At 42.1% G+C, this 27,477-nt stretch overlaps 1 protein-coding gene across 1 annotated transcript; it reads left to right on the forward strand.

Moving 5' to 3' along the window:
• The first annotated feature begins 9 nt into the window (after positions 1-9).
• CHST7 (carbohydrate sulfotransferase 7) lies at positions 10-26,550 on the forward strand. The gene is made up of 2 exons (XM_068962924.1): positions 10-1,501; positions 26,087-26,550. Exon 1 carries the CDS (start codon positions 10-12, stop codon positions 1,468-1,470), a length of 1,461 nt encoding a protein of 486 aa, XP_068819025.1. The 3' UTR covers positions 1,471-1,501; positions 26,087-26,550.
• The last annotated feature ends 927 nt before the right edge of the window (positions 26,551-27,477 follow it).

A 27,477-nucleotide genomic window follows, 5' to 3' on the forward strand; every position in this document is an offset into this window, starting at 1 on the left:
AGGTGAAAGATGAAGGGCCGGCGGCGGCGGCGCCGAGAGTACTGCAAGTTCGCGCTGCTGTTGGTGCTATACACGCTGGTGCTTCTGCTCATCCCCTCGGTCCTGGACGGCGGCCGCGATGGGGACAAGGGCGCCCGGCACTGCCCGGGCCTGCAGCGCAGCCTGGGAGTGTGGAGCCTGGAGGCGGCGGCGGCGGGCGAGCGCGAGCAGGGCGCGGAGGCGCGGCCAGCCGCGGAGGGGGTCGCTGGCGGGTCCCCCAGGTCCTCGGGCAACCTCAACAGCGCCGTCGGGGAGGCCGCGTCTCGCGAAAAGCAGCACATCTACGTGCATGCTACCTGGCGCACCGGCTCATCGTTCCTGGGCGAGCTCTTTAACCAGCACCCGGACGTTTTCTACTTGTACGAACCCATGTGGCATCTGTGGCAGGCGCTGTATCCGGGCGACGCTGAGAGCCTGCAGGGCGCACTCCGCGACATGCTGCGCTCGCTCTTCCGCTGCGACTTCTCAGTCCTGCAGCTGTACGCGCCGCCCGGTGACTCTGCCGCGCGCCCCCAAGACGCGGCCAATCTCACCACGGCCTCCCTCTTTCGCTGGCGGACCAACAAGGTCATCTGCTCGCCGCCGCTGTGCCCTGGCGGACCCCGGGCCCGCGCCGAGGTCGGCCTCGTCGAGGACACTGCCTGCGAGCGCAGCTGCCCACCCGTGGCACTCCGAGCCCTGGAGGCCGAGTGCCACAAGTATCCGGTCGTGGTCATCAAGGACGTGCGCCTCCTCGACCTGGGCGTGCTGGTGCCCCTTCTGCGCGACCCAGGCCTCAACCTGAAGGTGGTGCAGCTTTTCCGCGACCCGCGGGCTGTCCACAACTCTCGTCTCAAGTCCCGGCAGGGGCTGCTGCGCGAGAGCATCCAGGTGCTGCGCACCCGCCAGAGGGGCGACCGCTTCCACCGCGTGCTGCTGGCGCATGGCGTGGGTGCTCGCCCCGGAGGAGCATCCCGCGCGCTGCCCGCCACGCCGCGTGCCGACTTCTTCCTGACCGGCGCACTCGAGGTGATCTGCGAAGCCTGGATGCGCGATTTGCTGTTCGCGCGCGGCGCTCCCACCTGGCTGCAGCGCCGCTACCTGAGGCTGCGCTACGAGGACCTGGTGCGGCAGCCGCGCGCCCAGTTGCGCCGCCTGCAACGCTTCGCCGGGCTCCGCGCGCTCGCAGCCCTGGACGCCTTCGCGCTCAACATGACGCGCGGCGCGGCCTATGGAGCCGACCGGCCCTTCCACCTGTCAGCGCGCGATGCCCGCGAGGCCGTGCACGCCTGGCGCGAGCGCCTGAGCCGAGAGCAGGTGCGCCAGGTGGAGGCCGCCTGCGCCCCAGCCATGCGCCTGCTGGCATACCCTCGTAGCGGGGAAGATAGTGATGTCGAGCTGCCTGAGGACGAGGAGACACAGCTGGAGACCGAGGCGGACGGCGCCACGTAGTCCGCCACCCACGCCCCCGGGACGGATCCGGGTAAGGTGGCCCCCAGGCAGGGAAGCGACAGGAAAGTGTCTTCGGGGAGCTTGGATCAGCCTGCAGGGGGAGGGGAGGGATGTCGTCTCAGATGGATCTCAGCGGGTAAAAATAGATCCGAGCGGTGGGGTAAGCCCAGCTGGGAGCATTTGGGAAAGTCATCTGGATCTCTAGAATAGCCACCTGCCTTCCCAGAGGAAGACCCTGAGAAGGTAGACGTTGATGGCTGAGGCGGGACCCAAGCCTCCGCACTCTGTTTCCTCTCTGAAGTAAGAGGTAGTATGGTCTGTTGAGAATGAGGGAGTGGGGAAAGGAGAGGGAGGAGGGGTCTGAGCGGAGTAGAGAAGGTTTGAAAGTCACAATGAAGCTCGATATTGGGAATTGACATGAAAAGTATAGGATTTTGTGGACCATTTGAGGTCCATCATTATCATTTCATCTTGAGGCCACTCTGTCCTATGGGGAAACCTTTTGAAGCAGTGTTTGTAGGCACAGAGAAAACCAAAAAGTAATATTTGAGGGAAAGTTATTCACTGTTATCCTACCTGTCCCTAATCCGTTTCATATTTCTTCTCTGCCTCTGCCTCTCTGACTTGCAGACTCGGAGGCTTTCCTTTGGATTTACCAAGCAGACAGGCGTAGTCAGGCCTCTCTAGCGACAGTTTTTGCACGTGTGTGTGTGTGTGTGTGTGTCTCAGGCTCTGGTATATTGGCCAGGAATGGATTTTTATTTCCCCTGGTGACTCCCCCCACCCCCGCCCCCAATTGCTGGCGCCCGCAGGATATTTGACCATATCCCGTTCACATTAGCTCACAAAAGCTGCCTCGTCTGCTTCCTCTAATGCAGACAGAACCTCTGGGCTGGGCTTCCCCAACTCTGCCCCGTCCCCTCCCCATGAGAGATGGAACCTTGGATGGGCAATTAACATCTTTGGCTGTGACTGCAGAAGGATCTTTGTGAAAAGATATCCCCCCCCCCCATTTTTTCTTTTTTTGGTTCTTTCTGTATAAAGCATATATCCAAAGCTATCCTAAGATGCCAAAATGGGGCTTACATGATCTCAAAATGTGTTCAGTGTCTGGGTCAGCCTATGGCCTGTTCGTTGGGCTGAGGGAAGTTTGTTCTGCATGATGCTGACCTCAGGAGTCTAGTGAGTGGAATAGGAATGTGATTCCCCAAACTTTGTATGAGTTGGAAGGGTGCAGTCCAGAGGAGGAAAAGCATCGTGGGCTGGGCGGAAGTGACTTAAGTTTCCATTCATTAGTTTACAGTGTAATTTAGTATTCCTCTGGGATGAAGCTCTGAGGACAAAGTTGAAGATGTTAATGAAGATGGATTTTTTGCTGTTAATAGAGCCAGGGTTGCAGAGTGATTTTGGAAGCTGATTTTTCTTCCAGTGATCAAGTGGTTTTCTTAGTTTCTGTAATTGCTTAGGAAGTCTGTGTTCTTTCCTAAGAAGAGTGAAGGTAAAAGGCACTGGGTGACTTGGAACTTGTCACTTTTTAACGAAAACATCTTTTCATCTGCTAATCCTGTGTTTACAGATGTAAGTAACACAATGGTTCCCAACCCTCCTTTATGGGTCTGAGGGGCCGTCTCTTGAGGACAAATTAACTGCAGTGTTTTATGGCTTTAAGAGCTGACAGTCTCCCAGAAATTTTTACTGTTATTTTTTTCATTTTTACTAACATTTGGCACTGACTGGGGTGAGGTAAGAAAGTGAACTGAGAGTAGGACTCGAGGCCACAAGTCTTCATCCTCTAGGAGGTTAGACTCTGTGTGGGTGGCAGTGACTATGGGGCCAGACATTGGTGCTGGAGTTTGGAACAGCCAATTGAGGTTTCCTTTGCAAGCTTGCAGGGACATCTGGGAACAAGCTTTAAGCTCTTTCATTCTCTGGTGATTGAACTCTTCCTCCGGCCTTTCCGCTGGAATTATCGGGCAAGCACCATGTCACCACCAATCAGTGGATTTATTAAAATGCTTGTATTCCTGGTTCCTAGAAGGATAATGTTATTGGCCAACTGATGAGTTTCCAAAAGTCTGTCACATTGCACTCTAGGGATGGGAAGGGGATGGATCCTTAGGTACCAATGCATTAAGTTAGGCATAGTGGCTATATCATTGTTATGACTGCCAATGAAAATAATAAATAATCTATAATAGGAATAGAAAAAGTTTTATTTGAGCCAAACTGAGGACTATAGCCCAGAAGACAGGAAGACGGATGACTCTGAAGAACTTCTCCAGAGAAACATGGTTTTCAGCTCAGTTTTATATTTTTTCAGAACAAAGAACACTAAGCAAGTCAGGAATCCATTCTGTCCAGGTTTCAAAAAAAAATCAGCACCTACACAGTCAGTATGGCCTCAGCCCCTGGGAAGTGAGTCATCATGGAAGGAGCACCAGCATTGGTATCCCAGGAAGCGAGACATTTAATTTTTATTTTTAACATGGACAATATTTTACTTCTGTGCCCTTTTCATTAATAAAGTAGATGAACAGTGTATGTTTGATAGGCCACAAACAGGCTGTTTTAGTTAGCATCACATTTGAGTTAAATCATGTATAAACCAGAAGGACTTCCCCATACCGCCATATGTGAGCATTTCTTTCATCACAGCATATTATCAGTTTTATAGATGAGAAATCAAAGACTCAGAGAAATCAAATAACTTGCCCAAAGTTACACCTGGGCTACTGAAGGTCAGGCAGCAGTGGTGTTAGACCCCAGAGCTCAGAATCTCTCCACTATAACAAACCCTCATCTGCCCCCCACCCCTTACTATCTCCTGGCACACCTTTGGCACCACCACAGCCAGGTTTAGTGGCTAGTCTAGGGTGAGAACCACATTTAGCTTTATTACTAATACTGGAAAACCCAATAAAATATCCCTGAGCACTGCCAACAGCAGCTACACAGGAAAGCCTGTGACTCTAGCTAGGGCCATCTTCCCCATGGCTGTCCTTCACCTGAGACCCTGCAGCATGCCCCCGGCTCAGCAGTGAATTAACCTGAGTGGCTTCTGGATGCTCCAGACCTGACAGCCAGGATTTGGTAGGGTGGGGGATCAGTGCACTTTTTTTCAGGTCTGGGTGGGAATTGTAGCAACAAACCAGGTCACCAAGGAGCCAGGCCTATTCCGTCTTTTCTATCTTCTTGGCTTTTCTTCATCAAATTGTCTTCCCATTGTCACAAGATGGTAGCCTCAGCAAGAAGCATCACTTTCTCACCCAACTGTGCAGGGTTGTGAAAATGCAGAAAAGAAGGAAGCTGGTTAGTAAGGGGTGCAGTTTTCCCTCATATGTCTCTCTTGCCTTCAATCTGGTTATAAAACCTTCCCCAGAAACCCCTACCCCAGCTGACTTCCTTCTATGTCTCACTGGCTAGAACTGGGTCACGTGGTCTGACCTAACCCAGTAATTGGTGAAAGGGAAAGGCGTTCTCCTGACTGGCTTAGACCAGTGGGTTCTCAGCCCTGGCTGAGCATTACCTTCAACTGAGGAGGTTTTTTTTTTTTTTTTTTTTAATGTCACTATTTAAAGAGCTCAATCCACAGAGATTCTGATACAATTGGTTTGGGGTGGGATCCAGTTATTGGGATGTTTTAAAAGCTCCCCAGGGGATTGTACAGTGCAGCCAAAGTTGAGAGTCACCAACTTGGACCAGTCTTGCTTCATGCCCTGGGCTGAGCTGTTGCCACTGGATCAAGATCAGGATGGGGACTAAAAGGGTGTTGATGAGCAGTGAACTGTCTGCCACAATCATTCATGGGGAGGAGCTTGGAGCTGTGAAATACCACACAGCTATACAGTGTTAATATGGAAATAGGGAAAACAGCTTAAATTAATCATGGCTCTATATAGCACCCTCTCACATTCCTTCAGTGCTTCCCCAGTGGCGCTAGTAGAAAAGAACTTGCCTGCCAGTGAAAGAGATGAAAGAGACATGAGTTCACTCCCTGGGTTGGGAAGATCCCCTGGAGAAGGTCATGGAAACCCACTCCAGTATTCTTGCCTGGAGAATCCCATGAACAGAGGAGCCTGGCGGGCTAGTCCATGGGGTTGCAAAGAGTCAGACACAACTGAGTGACTTAGGACACACACAGGCTCACTTCATAGAAGTAATCACTATGTTTCTTGTGATGTGTGTCTAGGAATGTTTTATGCAAATTCAAACAGAAATATAAAGCCCTTTTGTACTTAAATCTTTTTAACTCCTTAAAATTTTTAAATTGAGATATGACATAACTTTATATTATTTTCAGGTGTACAACATAATGGTTCAGTATTTATATGTATTGCAAAAGAGCTCCACAATTAGTCTAGTTAATATTCATCACCACACATAATTATATAGTTTTTTTCTTATGATGAGAACTTTTAAGATCCAATTTCTTAATAACTTTAAAGTATACGGGAATTCCTTAATGGTCCAATGGTTAGGACTCAGCATTTTCACTGCTGAGGTCCCAGGTTCAATGCCTGGGTGGGTAACTAATATCCCACAAGCCGTGTGACATGGTCATTGTGTGTGTGTGTGTGTGTGTGTGTGTGTGTGTGTGTGTGTGTGTATACACACACAATATGGTATTATTAACTTTAGTCACCATGCTGTACATTACATCTCCATGACTTATTTATTTTATAACTGGAAGTTTATACCTTTTGACCCCCTTCACCTGTTTCAACCTCTGCCCCCTGCCCCCTCTGCTTCTGGCAACCACTAGTCTGTTCTTTGCATCTATGAGTTCATGGGTTTTAGGAGGGGAGTAGAGGGCTTGATTTCACATATAACTGAGATTATACGGTATTTGTCTTTCTCTTTCTGACTTACTTAACACAATGCCTTCCAGGTTGTCACAAATGGCAGTCTCATTCTTTTTTTATGACTGAATAGTAATTCCTTGCATACTATATTTGCTTTATCCATCTATCCATGGATGAACACATAGGTATTTCCATATCTTGGATGTTGTAAATAATGCTGCAGTGAACATGGGAGTACAGATATCTTTTTGAGTTACTGTTTTCATATCCTTTGGGTAAATACCCAAGATTGGAATTGCTGGATCATATGGTAGTTCTATGTTTAACTTTTTAAGGAGCCCCTATCCCATTTTCCATAGTGGCTTCACCAATTTACATTCCCACCATTCTTGGGTGACCAGGAGAGACGCTTTGCCATACTGGATTTCTGCTGTCATCTGTCTAAAGTCCACAAACATGATGGCAAAGATGAGGTTATCAAAAACATGCCTTTGAAGAAGACAGTGGAGAGAATTTGAATTCACAAGTTTCAGATTCTAAATAGCAAGGTAATCACTACCTTGGGCAAGTACTTGAAACTGAGCAATGCAGAGAATGTGGCCTTTGAGTATGTTCACCTCTCTCAGTCACCCACCCATCAGTCCCTGGTCATCAGTTAAAAGCATGTATATCACCTGTTTTGAAGAATCCATTACCAACTACATTATTAAATATAAGGGAATTTTTTCTTTCTATAAATTGTTTAGTGAGATTTTTAGGGACTATTTTCAGTATTCCTGTACCAGTTAAAGTGGGATGCTTTTGAATCTAAAAACTTAAGTTTATAAAGTTGACTTTCCTAGATTAAAATTGTATATGCTTTTGATAATTGGAAATTCTGAGAATATTCAGAAAACTAAGATCATGGCATCTCAGCCCATCACTTCATGGCAAATAGATGAGGAAATAATGGAAACAGTGACAGACTATTTTAGAGGGCTCCAAAATCACTGCAGATGGTGACTGTGGCCATGAAATTAAAAGACACTTGCTCCTTGGAAGAAAAGTTATGACCAACCTAGATGGCATATTAAAAAGCAGAGACATTACTTTGCCAATGAAAGTCCATCTAGTCAAAGCTATGGTTTTCCCAGTAGTCATGTATGGATGTGAGAGTTGGACTATAAAGAAAGCTGAGCACCAAAGAATTGATGCTTTTGAACTGTGGTGTTGGAGAAAACTCGAGAGTCCCTTGGTCTGCAAGGAGATCCAACCAGTCAATCCTAAAGGAAATCAGTCCTGAATATTCATTAGAAGGACTGATGTTGAAGCTGAAATTTCAATACTTTGGCCACCTGCTGCAAAGAACTGACTCATTTGAAAAGACCCTGATGCTTGCAAAGATTAAAGGCAGGAGGAGAAAGGGATGAGAGAGGATGAACACCAACTCAATGGACATGAGTTTGAGTAAACTCTAGGAGTTGGTGATGGACAGGGAGGCCTGGTGTGCTGCAGTCCATGGGGTCTCAAAGAGTCAGACATGACTGAGCAACTGAACTGAACTGAGAATATTGGCTGCTAATTGTTGCCTTCACATTCTTACAGAATTATTTTCCATTTTACTCTGGAATATTCCAACAGCTAGCTGTGTCATAAGATACTGGTGAAATCATCCATTTATCCTTTGGCAAAGGATCAGTAATGTTTAGAGAAAGATTTGTGGACTTAAACAAGAAACTTTATGCCAGTGAATTGATTTAGAATCCTTTACCAATTAGCATTAAACTTAATGATTAAGTGTTTAGCTTTTGTTTATGGATTTTTCTGATGGTGTTTTGTGAATAACCTTAGCTAAGTAATTCTTCCCTCCCCTTTTGTGTGTCAGTGTTTCAGAAAATAGTGAATTTGATTCCTCTGCCACCCCTAAATCCAGTTGTGACAAAATCTAATTCGTGGGGTGTGATTTAAAGGTTACAGAAATAAAACTGCTGCTGCTGCTGCTGCTAAGTCGCTTTAGTCGTGTCCGACTCTGTGCGACCCCATAGACGGCGGCCCACCAGGCTCCTCTGTCCCTGGGATTCTCCAGGCAAGAACACTGGAGTGGGTTGCCATTTCCTGCTCTAGTGCATGAAAGTGAGAAGTGAAAGTGAAGTCGCTCAGTCGGGTCCGACTCTTATCGACCCCATAGACTGCAGCCCACCAGGCTTCTCCATCCGTGGGATTTTCCAGGCAAGAGTACTGGAGTGGGTTGCCATTGCCTTCTCCCAAAATAAAACTAATGAAACCTAAAAAGTAAAAAAAGTCCCCATCTTCTTTTTAATGACTATCTAGTATTTCATTGTAAGAATGTATTGTAACATATTTAACTAGTTCCTAGTCCCAATGTTTCATTGCTACATTTTTAATTGGATTTTTAATTTTAATTACATTTTAATGTACATGTAAGTACATCCTGCAGATGGTGACTGCAGCCATGAAATTAAAAGACGCTTACTCCTTGGAAGAAAAGTTATGACCAAACTAGATAGTATCTTCAAAAGCAGAGACATTACTTTGCCGACTAAGGTCCGTCTAGTCAAGGCTATGGTTTTTCCTGTGGTCATGTATGGATGTGAGAGTTGGACTGTGAAGAAGGCTGAGCGCCGAAGAATTGATGCGTTTGAACTATGGTGTTAGAGAAAACTCTTGAGGGTCCCTTGGACTGCAAGGAGATCCAACCAGTCCATTCTGAAGGAGATCAGCCCTGGGATTTCTTTGGAAGGAATGATGCTAAAGCTGAAGTTCCAGTACTTTGGCCACCTCATGCGAAGAGTTGACTCATTGGAAAAGACTGTGATGCTGGGAGAGATTGGGGGCAGGAGGAGAAGGGGATGACCGAGGATGAGATGGCTGGATGGCGACCGAGGATGAGATGGCTGGATGGCATCACTGACTCGATGGACGTGAGTCTGAGTGAACTCTGGGAGATGGTGATGGACATGGAGGCCTGGCATGCTGCGATTCATGGGGTTGCAAAGAGTCGGACACGACTGAGCGACTGAACTGAACTGAACTGAACTGAAGTACATCCCTAAGAAAACTTTCTACGGTATAGAAGAATGAGTATATAGGATATATATATATATGGATTTCCTTGGTGGCTCAGACAGCAAAGCGTCTGCCTACAATGTGGGAGACTGGGGTTCAATTCCTAGATCAGAAGATCTTCTGGAGAAGGAAATGGCAACCCACTCCAGTATCTTGTATGGAAAATCCCATGAACAGAGGAACATGGTAGGCTACTGTACATGGGGTCGAAAAGAGTCAGACACAACTGAGCAACTTCACTTCACTTCATATATATATATATACCTATAGGGTATATAGGCTTCTTTACATTTTGTGCTCTGCAACAAGAGAAGCTACTGCAATGAAAGTTGCACCAACTTCCATCCCCACCAGCTGTTTCTTGGAGTGTCTGTTTCTTAGACTTTCAGCAACAATTTTCAGCAATTTTTCTATTTTTTTTTCAATGTGGCTAGTATGATGGATAGAAAATCCTTTTCCCAACACCAGGGCCCTCTCTGACCCTACAGTTTATCTCAGACAGTGAATAATTGCTGCAAACCTCAGGTTGTGGTAACCAGATGCCAAGATGAAATTCACTTCTTAGTCCTTCTTCAATGCACCTGTATTTGCAAAGTGTCATTTCTGTGATTCTTTTGAAAGACTGGACATATTTTGAAATCTAAGTGATCATTCTGGGCTACCCTGATGGTCCAGTGGTTAAGAATTCATCTTGCAATGCAGGGGATATGGGTCGATCCCTGGTCGGGGAAGATCCCACATGCCATGGAGCAACTAAGCCTATGCACCACAACTACAGACCCTACATTCTGGAACCCACAGGCCACAACTACTGGGCCCACGTGCTACAAGTACGAAGCCCCTATGCCCTAAACCCTGTTCTCTGCAACAAGAGAAGCCACTGCAATGAGAGGCCCGTGCACCACAACTAGAGAGTAGCCCCTGCTTGCCTCAACTAGAGAAAGCCTGTGTTCACTCACAAAGACCCAGCACTGCCAAAGATAAATAAATAAATATATATTTTTAAATGTCATCCCTTTATTAAACCACACTTACACAGGCTGTCAGGTTGTAGCAAGCTTCTTATTAAGCTGACCTTCCATTACTGCTACAGGGGATTGTACTCAGTGACTTGAACTTCAGCTATTTCAGGAGACTATCACTGGGGAACTGAGGCTGCTTTTTTTTTTTTTACTTTTTTTTTAAATTGCTTTTAAATAAGATTGAACTCTATACATTTTCACTGTATTCCTGAGAGCCTTCTTTATTGTGCGGGGCAGGGTTGGCAGGCAGAAGTGCCTATTGACATTGTTGAGGCAGGATTCAGAGGGGTTTTTCAAAGAGGCTTTTTTTAGTCTGGGCAGGGATTTGTTTCCCATGAATACAAATGGAATATAAATAGTTGCTGCTGCTGCTAAATTGCTTCAGTCGTGTCTGACTCTGTGCGACCCCATAGATGGCAGCCCACCAGGCTCCCCTGTCCCTGGGATTCTCCAGGCAAGAATACTGGAGTGGGTTGCCATTTCTTTCTCCAGTGCAGGAAAGTGAAAAGTGAAAGTGAATTTGCTCAGTCGGGTCCGACTCTTCACGACCCCATGGACTAGCCTACCAGGCTCCTCTGTCCATAGGATTTCCCAGGCAAGAGTACTGGAGTGGGTTGCCATTACCTTCTCCAGTGAATAGTTGGGGGTGATGTTTTTAAAAAACATTTATAAGCAGCTGGCTTAAAATTCCTCAGTACTTCCTTTCTCAGCTCTCAGCATAAGCAGCACAGGAAAGACTGAAACTAAAAAAAGGCAAATGGGGCTTCATTTTATGTGTCCAGTCAAAAAAGGTGATTAATGAATGAACTTCTGTCTCCATGGGTCTTCTGGCCCCTCATCCTCTCGCTTCATAGTGGAATCCAAGGAAATTGCTCTACTGAAAGAACTAGGGACTTCCCTGGGGTCCAGTGGTTAAGACTTCATGCTACCAATGCTAGGGGCACGAGTTCGATTCCTGGGGGAATTAAGAGCCCTCACGCCACGATGGTATGCCCCCCTACCCCCAGAAAAGTTTCTGCTCAGGTGCAATATTAAAAAAAAAAAACAGTAGGAAATAAGAAAAAGCGCTGGCCCAAGTTCAAAAGCACAGGGAAGTGGAGAACTATTGGAGAACTGAACAGGAAGCAGTTTCAGTTGGAGAAAAGTTACCAAGCTCAGTGATGTCTTCATGGGAACAGGAAGCCTTCAGCTCTGCTCCAGCCCACAGGCACCAAGCCAGCGGCATCTGGCCTTCTGCACATGAGAGGCTGTCATGCTGGGTGCTGAAAAGATGTCAGAACAGCAGCTGATAGTGAATGTTTTGAAATTCGGGGGTTAAGAGGCAGTGGAAGACGACCACCCTATTTGACTTCAGTGATGACCAGAGCGAGCAGATTCCCCTCCCCTGGAATGCATGCAGCAGGGTGCTTGGCTGTAGAGTCACATTCCAAAGATAGCCACTGAGGTAGACTTTTTTTGCCATGTGCCATGGGGGATCTTAGTTCCCTGACCAGGGATCAAACCTGTGCCCTCCGCAGTGGAAGTGCAGAGTCCTAACCACTGGACCACCTGAGAAGTCCATGTGCTAAGTTGCTTCATCGTGCCTGACTCTTTGGGACCACATGGACTGTATCCTGCCAGGCTTCTCTGTCCATGGGATTCTCTAGGCAAGAATACTGAAGTGGGTCACAATGCCTTCCTTCAGGGATCTTCCTGACCCAGGGATCAATCCCACATCTCTTATGTCTCCTGCTTTGGTAGGTGGGTTCTTTACCACTAGTGCCACCTGGGAAGTCCTGGAAAGTCTGTAGACTTATTTTTTACTCGTGGAATGAAAGCCCTTTCTGTTAAAATGTTAACCTTCAGGCAGCAGCATTAGAAGGAGACTTGGAAGGCACAGGACTGTTGTGAGGACACAGAGAGATCTCTGGGCCCTGATCAAGAAGCCCCAAATCTGGCCTGAAATCCAAATGCATAGAGGGCTGGCTTGGATAGATTAATATTGCATGATTAAGATGGTTTGGTCTTGGTAACCAGCAGGCTGGAAGCAGAGAAACCAGCTTAACTGAAAGGCTGAAATAGAGCATTAAAAAAGCATTTGTAAAGTATGGGGAGCAGGTGGGGGCTGGAGACTGGGTTCTTCTGTAAAGATGATGGACTGGGAAAAGTTATGAGCAGCCTCCTGCAAACTAGGCTGAAGCAGTCCTGACATACATACAGCTCAGGTGAACATCAAGGAAAAATATCTCAAGGCTTTGAAGGTCACTTTGCCCATGACTGAGACCAGACATTACCAAAAAGGACTCATTACTGCCTTAGAGAGGTTATGGGAACAGCAAGCCAAAAACACTAACATCAAGATAATGTTTAAAAATAGGACTTCCTTTCAAACAGCCTAGAGCTGGCGTATGTTAAATATACAGATTTTTAGAAGCAATAAAATAGATGCTCTCCCTTCCTCTAATAAAGGATTATCCATAACAGGGATGCAAGAAGGGAAAACAATAAAAAAGTTAAACTTTGTTGCCTTTTTGTCCATTCCCCTCCCCCACCCCATCCCCCAAGCTAGGGATTGCCAAGGGGACCATTTTGAAAAAAAGGAGATGGTTGGCTAAAAATAAACACGCAGAGCCCTCCCAAAGAACAGCAAAACTCCCAGCATTATTAAATGCCTTTTACATTTGTTTTTATTTCTCCACAGTCAAAGGGGAAGATAAATTATTTTGAGCTCAGGAAAAATCCATCTCCTGCTCCTAAGTATGGCAATCTCTGGCAAGCCTGTGGGCCCAGGAGAGGAGAATGTCCTTCGGGAGTGAACCTGCACTTGGTCATGGTGCCATTTTATCCCCACTAGACTGTAGGCAGTTCTAGGAAAGGGTGGTGCCTTGATCTCTCAGAAGGGAGATAGAACCAGAAGTGATGGGCTAGACTTGGGCTGACCCAAAGACTCTGTACCCTGACTAGCTATTCTAACATGTGAATCCTGAAGCTGATGGTGGGGGCAGCCCTAGTGCCCCCCACTCCATTGACTTATAGCCTTGTAGCAGCTAAAGGGCTGCCTGAATGACAGGTCCAAGCTCTGGGTACTTCCTAGCCCCTGCCACCCCCACTTGGTAGATGGCAAACATCTGCAAGTGGGCAGTCAAATAGATAGTATAAAATACTGACTCCTGTTCCTTTATTTGAGTTAGGGATGACTTGACTCACAAAAGCAATTATGTATGCTAATTAAAATTGTGCCTCAGAGCAGCTCAAAGGAAAGGAAAATCCCAAGTCAACGAGGTAAATTCACCTCTTCCCAAGTTTTATTAATACTGGTTTGGAGTACATTCCTTTTGTTCTGAAGTGAGCTAAAAAAATTTGGGAAATTTTTAGCTGGTGGTGGGTATGATAAAAGTGGAAATAAAAGATAAAATTAAAATAAATAAAATAAAATAAATAAAAGATAAAATTATTTTATTCTCATAATGGCCATTTCATTTCTGCACTGGCTGACTCTGGGGTTTGGCTAATGAATCACATGGAATGAGGTTTTACTCTGAATTCTGGAGTAGAGAAGTGAGTCCTCTTCTCCCGCTGGGAGTAGGGAGGGGTAGGGGTGTGGCTCAGCTTTGGACATGGGCTGGTGGCTTCTCCTCTTGTTTCTCCCTTTACTCCCCAGGCAAGAGTTTTGTTTGTTCATGGCTTTTTGTTTGTTTTTTTTTTAAAGTCTCTGTTTTCACCTGAAGGGAAAGTTTTATTAAGTAGGACTGAATTATTGACTAATGCAGATAGACTAGTGCCCCCTGCCACTGCCACTTGATTTTTCAGATTAAAAGTTTGGAAATGATTTATAGCATGTATACTGCTTAAAGTACTTTTCTAGGCTATTTAAGGGTGGGCGGGGGGGGGTGCTGTTATATTAGCAAACTCAATGTTTCCTATTCCATTTTGCTTCACAATCACAGGGAGAGAATGCTTGCACTTTGACATTGCTGGTATTTCAAGCATTATTTTAACATTATCCCTAGGCAGCTCCCTTTAAAAAAAAAAAAAAAAAAGACAACTTAATGGCTGTATTGTCACAAACATTGTCAGTCACTTCCCTTTTCCTTGGTACTGCAGCTCACTGATTTGAGGTGAAAACAGGAAGGTGAAGAAAGCTTAACCCAGGTTAACAGATAAGCTTAGATGGTAACATCACCCACAGGCTGTGGTTCCAGAATAGGATATCGGAAGATGACCCCCCCACCCTACCCCGCCCAAGAACCTGTCGCCCTTGAAAAGGAGGCTGAAGGCCTATCCTCGGCCCATTTGTTCTGCAGCAGGTCTGGGAGGAAGGCTGTTACAATAGGCTGGAAAATAATACCCCTGTGATAACAGGATGGGTTGAATACCCGGAAACCTCAGCTCCCTCAGCCCAAGTGCCAAGTCCCGGCACTGACGTCTTTAGCATCTGTGAAGTGGCTTCTGGTGGGGAACACAGGGCAACTAACTGGCACAACTGTGTAGGCAGGGACAGGCGAAACCAAGAAAAACTGGAAGGAAAGAAGGGCGAAGAGAAATCTACTAGTGCAATTCAAGGAAGGGAGGGAGGTGCCCATGCAGGTTGGCAGAGCCACTGGCGACACCTAGGGCTACCTAACGTGAAATGGGCCAAGAAGGCCAGAGAGAGGCAAATTCATTTGGCCGAATCTTCTGTTGTCAACCTTGAAAGCCGGCAGGAAATTATTTCTTCCTCCTCCCCATCCCAGCTTCGAAGGTTGAAAAAAGTATGATTAAAATGCTGAGTGTTTTTCTGAGTTGTTCCACCGAGGGAGCCTCAGCCAAGCCAACTGCAAGCAATTGCAGCCTGGAACGAAAATTTCCCTTTAATGGCAGTGAGGCTGTTAGTAGGTCAACCAGCTGTATTTAGGGCCTGGCTGGTCACTTAAATACTCAAGGGAACTGTAGCAAAGGAGATAAAATACACCCAACTCATGGGAGTATGACTTTCTATCTTTAAGTGAACAGTCTGTTTTTTAAAAGTGCAAGTGAATTTGTGAATTAGTTTGAGTAATAAGGAATGACAACACTTCAGTGCCACATATTAAAAGAACCTTTTATAGATGCATCACAAAACAATATGTAGAAGTCTCTGTAATTCTGGAAATTAATTTCACTAAGATAGTTTTTTAAAATTATCTATTCTTTCTTACCGTACATCTTTAAATAGTTTTGACTTCGGAGTGACCAGAAGGGTCTACACCATTTCAGGTGGTTCAGGCAGTAGCAAACATTCTCCCCAGATGCTGAGCAAGTAGAAATCATTTTAATCAAGAAATATAGTACCTTAAAATTTAATTCTACATGATTAAACATCTAGCAGTTGGGAAAAAGGGCAAAGCTATATTCTTGGTAACTGTAACTGGTTGATAACCTGAGAGTTCCATTTTAAACTGTGGACAAGAACGTGAATACTTCATCACTCTAAATAAATCAGTCCCCATAGTATTAAGAAGAGTGGGGTCTGGAGTTCTTAATCCTATATCTAAAGAATTTAAGAATTTGGGGGAACATCACACTAAGAATTCATGGACATGTTTATGTTTTAAACACATCCAAAAATTAATGAAAAATGGTAGGAAATTAACTGAGAGTTTTTATAGGATCTACTTGGAGGTGAAGTCAGAACTGCAAGGTATTTGAGTCACCCTGCTCTGGTGCAGTGACATTCAGAAATTGAGACCAAACCCAGAAGATGGGAATCCATTTCCAATGTGAAGGGGTTGCTGCTGTGCCCCGCCTGGCTTAGCAGGACTTCAGAACTGTTCTTCAAATACCCCAGAAGCAGTAATAGATCTTTGAGGGCACCTATCTCTTCTCTATGGGCTTCCTAGGTAGCGCAGTGGTAAAGAATCTGCCTGCCAATGCAGGAGATGCAGGAAATGTGGGTTCGATCCCTGAGTCAGGAAGATCCCCTGGAGTAGGAAATGGCAACCCACTCTAGTATTCTTTCCTGGAGAATCCCATGGGCATAGGAGCCTGCTGGGCTATGGAGTTGCAGAGTCAGACACAACTGAGCACACACACACACGTCTCTCTCTCCTCCCACCTTGTAATGCTGGGTGATGTTATAAAAAATCTGAACTTATGAAAAGCAGCTTTTCAGGCAGATTTTTTTAAAAATATTTAAAGAAGGTTTTTAATAAAAGGATTTAAAGACTACTTAACGGGTCTGGAGGTTGGACTGATAGCATCTCCATAAATGTCTGTCGAGACATGGGATCTGATCAGGCAACATTTAGCACTTGGTCAGTTATAGACAGACAGCCACCCCGAGTTACTGCCAGGTTGTTCTCAGATCTTTAAAATGACCCCAATGGAGAGCTAAACTCTTTGCATAAAGAGTGATTGAGGAAAGCTTTTTATTTTGAAATAAGTATAGATTCATGGAAAGTTGCAAAAATAGTACAGAGAGATCCAGTGTACCCTTCACCCAGCTTTTCCCAAAGGTAATGTCTTACACATCTTAGATGTCGATCAATATCAACACTAGGAGATTGACATTGGTACAATCTACAGGCCTTAGTCAGTTTTCAACAGTTTTTACATTCACTAATTTTATGTGTATTTATGTGTATAGATTTGTCCAATTTTATCACATATGTGTAAATACTATCACAATCAAGATACAGAATGGTTCCATCAGCAAAAAGAAACTCTCTTATGCTACCCATTTATAGTCACATACCTCATCTTACTTTCCCTGGCAAACACTAATCTGTTCCCCATCTCTGCAAATGTATTATTTCAAGATTGTTATAATATATAATATTATATGATTATAATATATAATCACATATATTCATGATATATAATATTCATTATATAAACATATATACTATTCATATAAACATATATAATATTAAATGATTATAATTATGATTATAATATAATATATATTATAATCATATAATTATAATATATATTATAATCACATAATATATAACCTTTTGAAATTGTTTTTTTTTTAATTTAAATTTATTTATTTTAATTGGAGGCTAATTACTTTACAATATTGTATTGGTTTTGCCATACATCAACATGAATCTGCCACGAGTATAGACATGTTCCCCATCCTGAACCCCCTCCCACCTCCCACCCCACATCATCTCTCTGGATCATCCCATTTCACCAGCCCCAAGCATCCTGTATCCTGCATCAAACCTGGACTGGTGATTCGTTTCTTATATGATATTATACATGTTTCAATGCCATTCTCCCAAATCATCCCACCCTCTCCCTCTCCCTCTGAGTCCAAAAGACTGTTCGATACATCTGTGTCTCTTTTGCTGTCTCGCATACAGGGTTATCGTTACCATCTTTCTAAATTCCATATATATGCGTTAGTATACTGTATTGGTGTTTTTCTTTCTGATTTACTTCACTGTGTATAATAGGCTCCAGTTTCATCCACCTCATTAAAACTGATTCAAATGTATTCTTTTTAATGGCTGAGTAATACTCCATTGTGTATATGTACCACAGCTTTCTTATCCATTCATCTGCTGATGGACATCTAGGTTGCTTCCATGTCCTGGCTATTATAAACAGTGCTGTGATGAACATTGGGGTACACGTGTCTCTTTCAATTCTGGTTTCCTCGGTGTGTATGCCCAGCAGTGGGATTGCTGGGTCATAAGGCAGTTCTATTTCCAGTTTTTTAAGGAATCTCCACACTGTTCTCCATATTGGCTGTACTAGTTTGCATTCCCACCTTTTCTCCACACCCTCTCCAGCATTTATTGCTTGTTGACTTTTGGATTGCAGCCATTCTGACTGGCGTGAGGTGGTACCTCATTGTGGTTTTGATTTGCATGTCTCTGAGAATGAGTGATGTTGAACATCTTTTCATGTGTTTGTTAGCCATCTGTATATCTTCTTTGGAGAAATGTCTGTTTAGTTCTTTGGGCCATTTTTTGATTGGGTCATTTATTTTTCTAGTATTGAATACAGCCAAATTTTTTACTGCTGAACCACTGATCAATAGTTCATTCCTTTTCATTGGTGAGTAGTGTTCCATAATATGGATGTACCACAATTTGTTTAACCATTAACCCATTTGAAGGACATTTGGATTGTTTCCAGTTTGGGACTATTACAGATAAAGCTGCTATGAATATTTGTGTATAGGTTTTTATGTGGATGTAAAATTTCATTTCTCTGTAATGAATGCCCAAAAGTGCAATTGCTGGATTGTGTGGTATATGTATGTTTAGTTTTATAAGAAACTACCAAAAAGAATATGAAACTACCAAACTGTTTTTCAGGGTGGTTGATGTGAAGAGTTGACTCATTGGAAAAGACTCTGATGCTGGGAGGGATTGGGGGCAGGAGGAGAAGGGGACAACAGAGGATGAGATGGCTGGATGGCATCACTGACTCGATGGACGTGAGTCTGAGTGAACTCCCAGAGTTGGTGATGGACAGGGAGGCCTGGCGTGGTGCGATTCATGGGGTCGCAAAGAGTCGGACACGACTGAGCGACTGAATTGAACTGAACTGTACCATTTTACATTCCCATCAAATCTTTGAGAGGGAAATTTGTTGCAGCCTCATCAGCATTTGGTATTGTCTTGTCACTATGTTGCATTTTAACTGTTCTAATAGGTATGAAGTGGTATGTCGGGGTGGTTTTCATTTCCATTTTCCTAGTGGCTAGTGATGTTGAACATCTTTTCATGTGCTTATTTGCCATCCATGTCTGCTCTTTGGAAAAATGTTGATTCAGATGTTTTGCCCACTTACTAACTGGATTGTTTTTTACCCTTGAATTTTGAGAGTCATTTGTATATTCTAGATAAAAGGCCTTTGTCAGATATGTGGTTCCAAATATTTTCTCTCAGACTGTTCAGTTCAGTTCAGTTCAGTCGCTCAGTCGTGAGTATTGAATAGAGTGATTATTCCCAGTTTGCTAGCTTGCTAAGTCACTTCAGTTGTGTCTGACTCTGCAACCCTATGGACTGGAGCCTGCCAGGCTCCTCTGTCCATGGGATTCTCCAGGCAAGGATACTGGAGTGGGTTGCCGTGACCTCCTCCAGGGGATCTTCCTGACACAGGGATTGAACCCATGTCTCTTACATCTACCTGCATCGACAGGTGGGTTCTTGACTGTTAGCACCACCTGGGAAGCCCTATTCCTACTTTATTCTTTTCCAAAAAGGTTTTAGCTATTCTGATTTCTTTGTCTTTCCGTGTAAATTTTTGAATAAGCTTGTCTATATGTGTAAAAGTCATTGATAGAATTTGATAGGAATATTATTACAGCTATAAATCAATTTCAGGAAAAATGACATCTTTACTTGAATCTTCCAATCCACAAACATAGTTTTATCTCTCTGTTGATTTATATCTTGTTTGATTTCTTTTCTTGGTGTTTTGTAGTTTTTAGCATACAAGTCCTTTAGTTCTTTGATTAGATTTATACCTAAGTATTTAATTTGAGCGATTATAAATGAGTATTAAAATTTGCTCTAAAAATGTTCATTTCTAGTATACATAAATATAATTGATTATTTATTTATTTATTTATTTTTAATATAATTGATTTTTTAATATTGAGTTTGTAACCTGCAAATTTGCTGAATTCATGTATTAGTTCAAGGAGTTTGTTTTGTTCATTCCTTGGAATTTTCTATGTACATAATCATATAATCACAACTAGGGGCAGTTTTATTCCTTTCCAAACATATGGTTTTTCTTTTTCTTGCCTTATTTAATTGGCTAGAACCTCTAGCATTATATTGAATACGCATGTTAAGTGCAGATCCCTTTGTGTTCTTCCCAATCTTAAGGGGAAAATATTCAATTTTTCCCTTAAGATTTGAGGTTAGATGTAGGTTTATGTAGATTTTTAAAAAAAATAAGTTGAGGAAGTTCTCTATCTGTAGTTTGCTGAGAATGTTTATCATGAAAGGGTGTTAAATTTAGTCAATGTGTTAAATTTGTAAGTTTCTTGAGGTGGGTGCTCTATTGGTTTGAGACCTTTCCTTTTATCTAATATAAGCATCTAATACTGTAAATTTCCCTCTCAGTACTGCTTTGGCCATGTGTCACAAATTTTGGTGTGTTGCATTTTCATTTAATATATTTTTCTTAACTTCCCATGGACTATTTAGAAATATATTCTTTAATTTCCAAACGTCTGGATAATTTCCCCCTATATTTCTGCTATAGATTTCTAGTTTGATTGCATCAGGATAGAGAACGCACTCTGTATTGTTATTTCAGTTCCTTTCAATTGTTCAGGTTTGTTTTATGAACCAGGATATGGTTTGTGTACAGAATGTTTCATATATATTTAAAAAGAATTTCATATATAATTTCATATATGCTTGAGAAGAACAGTGTTTCTACTGTTATTAGGTGGAATGGTGTATAAATGTCAATTCAAACATTTGATTGATAGTATTGCTTTGTTCTTCTCTATCATTGTTGATTTTCTGTGCAGTAATTCTATCAATTGCTCAGAAAGAGGTATTGAAGTTTCTAACTGTAAATTTGGACATGTCTATTTCTCCTTTCTATTTCAGTTTTTGCTTCAAGGAATTTAAAGTTCTGTTGTTTGCTATACACATACACATTTGGGGTTGCTATCATCTTCTTGGTGGGTTGAACATTTTACTAAACTCTATTTTATCTAATATTAATAAAGCTACTCATTTCTTTTAATTAATATTTGTATGGTTATATTTTTCATCCTTTTACTTTCAATCTACTATATCATATTTGAAATGAATTATATATACATATATATTTTTTATATGAGCGTATAGATGGATCATGTTTTTAAAACTATTCTGTTGGTCTTTTTGTATACCATATTTGTGGGGTTTGACCATTTATAGTTAATGTAATTATTGATAGTATAGGGCTTATATTTTCCAGATTCTTTTTCTTTATAGGTTATTATAAAATATTTAATTCCCTGTGCTATATAGTGCATCCTTGTTGGTTATTTTATATATAGTACTGTGTATAAATCAACTTCCTGATTTATCCCTCCCCCACCCCTTCTCTTTTCCCTTTGGTAACCATAAGTTTGTTTTCTATGTCTGTGGGTCTATTTGTATGTTATTTTTTTTAGATTCCACATATAAGTGATATCACATGATATTTGTCTTTCTTAGGCTTATTTAACTTAGTGTAAAAATCTCTAGGTTCATCCATGTTGCAAATGGCATTATTTCATCCTTTTTTATGGCTGAGTAATATTCCAGTGTGTGTGTGTGTGTGTGTGTGTGTGTGTGTGTGTGTGTGTGTGTGTGTGTGTATACCACATCTTCTTTAGCCATTCATCTGTCAATGGACTTTTAGGTTGCTTCCATGTCTTGGCTATTGTAAATAATGCTGTATTGAACATTGGATCTTTTTAAATTATAGTTTTCTCTGGATATATGTCCAGGAGTGGAATTATAGGATTATATTATAACTCTATTTTTAGTTTCTTAAGGAAACTCCATACTATGATTCATAGTGGCTGTACCAATTACATTCCCACCAACAAGATAAGAGAGTTCCCTTTGTTTCCATATCCTCTTCAGATTTTATTACTTGTACTTTTTGATGATGGCCATTTTGACCATAGTGAGATGATACCTCATTGTTGTTTTGATTTGCATTTTGCTAATAATTAGTGATGTTGAGCATTTTTTCATGTGCCTCTTCGCCATCTTCTTTGGAGAAATGTCTATTTAGATCTGCTAATTTTTTTTGATTGGGTTGTTTGATTTTTTGATATTGAGCTATATGAGCTGTCTGTATATTTTAGAAATTAATCCCTTGTCAGTCACATCATTTACAAATATTTTCTCCCATTCTGTTGGATGTCTTTTTGTTTTATTTATGGTTTGCTTTGCTGTGCAAAAGTGGCTTCTTTAGATTACACTTATGTAACTAATCATAACCTGCTGTTCTCAACATTTTACTACCTCAAGTGAAGTGTAGAAATTTTATGTCCATTTTGTTCCATTATCCTGTGCCCTTTATAATTCTCTTGTAATATTTTCTCTGTATATTGAGAACCACATTATACAGTGTTATAATTTTTGCCTCAACTATCAAACATAATTTTTTAAACTCAAAAGAATAGTCTATTAAATTTACTTGTATTTTATCCTCTTCTTTCTTCATCCTGATGTTTCAAGTTCCTTCTTTTATCATTTCCTTTCTGCTGGAAGAACTTCCTTTAGCAGTTCTGTTGGCAACAAAATCTAGTTTCCTTCATCTGAGAGTGTCTTTATTTTACCTTCATTTCTGAAGGATATCATGAAATATAGAAGTCCGAGTTGACAATTATGTTCTTTCAGCTCTTTAACAATGTGCCACTGACATTCATATCATCATTTCCATAAATAATGCATCATTTCTCTCTAGTTGTTTTCAAGATGTTTTTGTCTTTACTTTCCTGAAATTTTATTATGTGTATTTTGGTGTAGATTTCTTTGGGGTTTTGTTGGGGGTTCACCCAGTCTCTTGAATCTGTAGTTTTATGTCTTTTGCCAAATATGGGAAATTTTTAGCCATATTTATCAAGTGCTTTTTCAGCCTCAATCTCTTTTTCCCTCTCTTTTTAGAAACGTCAAAAAATGAACAGTAGATATCTTATTGTAATACCACAGGTTTCTGATGCTCTGTTCATCTCTTCTCACTCTATTGACTCTCTTTTGTTCAGATTGGATAGTTTCTATAGTTATGTTTTCAGATTCACTAATTCTTTTCTGTCATCTCTATTCTACAACTGGGACCATCCAGTGAGCTTTTAAATTTTTTATTTATTTATCTTTGGCTATGTTGGGTCTTTGTTGCTGTTTGAGGGCTTTCTCTAGTTATGCCGAGTGGGAGCTACTCTAGTTTCAGTGTGTAGGCTTCTGATTGCAGTGGCTTCTGTTGCAGAACATAGGCAATAGCATGCACTGGCTTCAGTAGCTGCAGCATGCAGGCTCAGTAATTGCATGTCCTGGGCTCCAGAGCATGGGCTCAGTAGTTGTGGCTCCTGGACTGTTGCCTCATGGCATGTGGGATCTTCCTAGACGAGGGATTGAAACTGTGTCCCTTACATTATCAGGCAGATTCTTAACCATGGGGCCACCAGCGAAACCCTAAAATTTCGGTTATTGTATTTTACAGTTCTAAATTTTCCATTTTGTTCTTTTTTCATTTTTGTTTATATTTCTTTGCCAGGAATTTTTGTTTTCAAGTTGTGCTTATTTGGAAGTACTTTTATGATGGTGGCTTAAAATCCTTCTTGGAAAATTTCAGTATCCATGTCATTTCAGTGTTGGCATCTGTCAGGTGTCTTTTCTCACTTAAGTCAAAATCTCCCTGGCTCTTGGTTTGACAGGTGGTTTTTATTGTATCCTGAACATTAGCTGTATATTTGAATATGTTATGAATCTCTGAATTTTATTTAAGTCTTCTATTTTAGCAGGCCTCCACTGACAGTGCACTGGTAGAAAGGGTGCATCACCTGGTTACTGCCAGGTAAGTGGGGTAGTCCAGAAGCCCTGGCTTCCCACCAGGCCTCTGCTGACAGGAATGTGTGCATGCACACTAAGTCACCTAGTCATGTCCAACTCTCTGCAACTCCATGACTGTAGCCTGCTAGGCTCCTTTGTCATGGAATTCTCCAATCAAGAATACTTGCCATACCCTCCTCTAGATCTCCCCAACCCAGGGATTGAACCTGGGTCTCCCACATTGCAAGCAGATTCTTTACCATCTGAGCCACTAGGGAAGCCCTCTACTGACAGAAGGGTTTTTTTTTTTTTTTTCTGAGGTGGTTGGGTTTTGTCTTTCTAGACTGACCCTCTCCCTCTCCTTTGGCTAGAGAAAACGGGCTTTTCATGGGGCCTTTATGGTCTATGGCCATTGACATTTCTGGTCTGCTGGATTCTTCAGCACCCTTTTTAGGATATAGAGGAGGCAAAAAGAAAACCCAGGCAACTCACGGCTGTGTTGTTCCACAATTCCCAACATCCCTAATCAGTCTACCTTCTTTTCCCTTTCTTTCAGAGTCTTTTCTTTATTTTATAAATCATGTTTGGGAAGAATTTTAGTTATACTTTGTGGGAGGAATAAGGAGAAATGCATCTATTCTATCTTACCTAGAACCATAGTCAACCCATCTGGAGACTGGTTTTTATTAAACTTAATTATACTGAAATTTGACATGCTGGGGCTTTCCTTATGTAAATAACCTGTACTAACAGAAGGCTGAGGGTCATTTGGCCTCAAGGCATTTGTGAAATCAGCTCTTTCCTAGTGCTTAGTATTTTTTATTGTACATTTTTAATCATCTTGAAAGTGCTTCTTACCCAAACACTGCCATCAGTAGTTTTATTAAGTTTCATCACATTAGAAAATGACATCAATGGCATTACTTCATTCTAATGGTTGAGTGATATTGCATTTTATATATGTACCATATCTTCTTAATGCCATTTGCAACAACATGGATAGACCTAAGGATTGTCATCAAAATAAGACAGAGAAGGAGAAATATCATTTGACACCCCTTGTATGTGGAGTCTAAAAAGAAATGATACAAGTGAACTTATAAAACAAAGAGACTCACAGACTTAGAGAATGAACTTTTGGTTGCCAGGAGGAAGGATGGGGAGAAGGGATAGTTAGGGTTTTTGAGGTGGACATGTACGCACTGCTATATTTAAATGGATAACCAACAAGGACCTACTATATAACACATGGAACTTTGCTGAATGTTATGTGGCAACCCAGATGCATGGGGAGTTTGGGCAAGAATGGATACATGTATATGTATAGCTGAGTCCCTTTGCTGTTCACCTGAAACTATCACAATGTTGTTAATGGGCTGTATCCCAATACAATAAAATTAAAAAGAATGTCAAATTTGGCACATATCCAGGATCAGAGGAAAAAATCACAGGAAAGCCAGAAAACTGGTGGCAGAACTAGCATGAACATAGTTCACCATTTGCTGCTCCCATAAAGTGATACAGCACTGTGTTTTAGTGAAAGAAGGGAAAAAGCCCAGATCCCACAAAGGTAGGAAGCTGGACACACTGCTTACATACAGCCTCAGTTTTACAGAACAGCTAATAGTGGTTGGAATGATTGATTTCACACATGAACTGGGACACAAGTGAAAGATGGATGGTTACATAAAGAAAGTGAGGTTGCTCAGTCATGTCCAACTCTTTGTGACCCCATGGACTGTAGCCTACCAGGCTCCTCTGTCTGTGGAATTTTCCAGACAAGAGTACTGGAGAGGGTTGCCATTTCCTTCTCCAGGGGACCTTCCTGACCCAGGGATCGAACCTGGGTCTCCCATATTGCAGGCAGACACTTTACCTTCTGAGCCACCAGGGAAGCCCTGGATGGTTACATGGTTGGTGCCTAAAGATACAGCTTCAGTCCCAGCCCTTACCCCACTCTACCCAGCAGGTCTCAGAAAGTTCTCCTCAATAAGCACTTCACAGCAGCAGCTGCAGAAAGCACAGTCACACTAGAAGAGGAGCCCCCCATCTTTTTCCTGTCTATCCTCCCTAAATGCCTCTTGGGTCACAAGCAGAAGTTATAAATACTGATTCTGTATGGATTTACAGCATTGGATAATGCAGCTTAGGTAAGGAAGATTACAGGTTTCATATTTAAGAGGCCTTATATTGTCAAAGTTCAACAGGCTTTCCATCTATGGATTTCTGTGTTCTGAAGTTCAAACATCCTTTGTTTCTTTCCTTCCAGGTCAGTCACCATAAACCGGGACACTCAGCATGTTGTCCCAGCGTTGGAAGAAGCCACACTGTGGGGGCAATCTATCACACTGTCAAAGACTGGGGCTTGACTTGGTACCAACTGCTGTGCAGTTGGAACAGGAATATCATGAGCTGTTAAATAATGACTGACACATTGGTTGAAACGAAGTTTCCAGTAAGGAAGTGACAGTGCAATGCAGATAATTATGGCAATAAAATAGGAAGAGATTTAGTTCCCAGCCTGACCCTGCCTCTGTTGGAGTCAATTCAACAAGGCGTTCTCAGAACAAAGAAGAGATGTGATTTGGTACCATTTCCCATCAGCAGGTGCCTGGACAAAACATCAATGTGAAGACGGGCCAAGTGCAGTCCTGTGTATCTTGATTAAATTACTTAATATAAAATAAAAGATCTGGGCGGTATATTTTAAAATCTGACTCATCCAGCTCTTCTTCAAATAGCTCCCCTGGCCCCCACCCCTAAATGGATTTTTTAAAAGTAATTTCCTTGGGTGGGAGAACCCTAATGAACTGAAAGAAATGTTTGCTTTTAAATTGTTCTGATGTTTTTGCAATTATACTATTAAATGATTCTGGAGTCACTGTTAATGACAAGATTTATTTTTGCTTTATTTTGCTAGGGAGCAGATTTTATGATGTAGTTCAATTGCATGATTTAGGGAGCAGTTAGTCTACATATAGAGGAATACAAGGACTATGAGAGAAACTGTAGGAAGCTCAAGAATCTTAGCAATTCACCAACACTCAAAGCCTGTTAAAGATGTTTGCAGGCTGGGAGAAGTCACAGGTTCCAAGTGTTTATTTTAACTCAAAGGCACATTTTTAAAGTCTAAAAGTGTTGCTGTGATTTTTTAGATCCAATCTTTAAAAATTTTTCAAGCATCTAAATTAGCGGTCAGGAAAAGCCTTTTCTGAGAAGACTCTGACAGTAAATAGCTCAGGCTTTATGAGCGCTAGTTGTTCAGTGCCCTTACAACTCAGCTCTGCATGAAAGCAGTCACAGACAAAATGAGTAAGTAGAGTATATGCCAATAAAACTTTATTTACAAAAACAACCAGTAGACTGGATTTGATCCAGGGGCCACTGTAATTTGTCCATCTCTGTTTTAAATGAAGTTGGAGAGGAATAGCTTCCACCCAGAACAGAACCTCTCTGTGTGGGAAAGAAACAAACTAAGAACAGGCCCATACTGCATTCCTCTACTAATGGACAACACTTTTAAAAATATGAAACGAGATGAGCTCAGCCAGTTAATCTTTTTATTTTGATTTTTGTTAAAAAAAAAAAGGGAAAGAAAAAGGCTTTGAGAAAAATGTGTTAAATATCAGTAAAGGGCAGGAAAACATGTAGCTAGCTTTA

This window comes from Capricornis sumatraensis, chromosome X (genome assembly GCF_032405125.1).
Source record: "Capricornis sumatraensis isolate serow.1 chromosome X, serow.2, whole genome shotgun sequence".
NCBI lineage: Eukaryota > Metazoa > Chordata > Mammalia > Artiodactyla > Bovidae > Capricornis > Capricornis sumatraensis.

Bases quoted from the DNA above. Each gene is read 5' to 3' on its own strand.
- CHST7 (XM_068962924.1), top strand. From the start codon at position 10: ATGAAGGGCCGGCGGCGGCGGCGCCGAGAGTACTGCAAGTTCGCGCTG.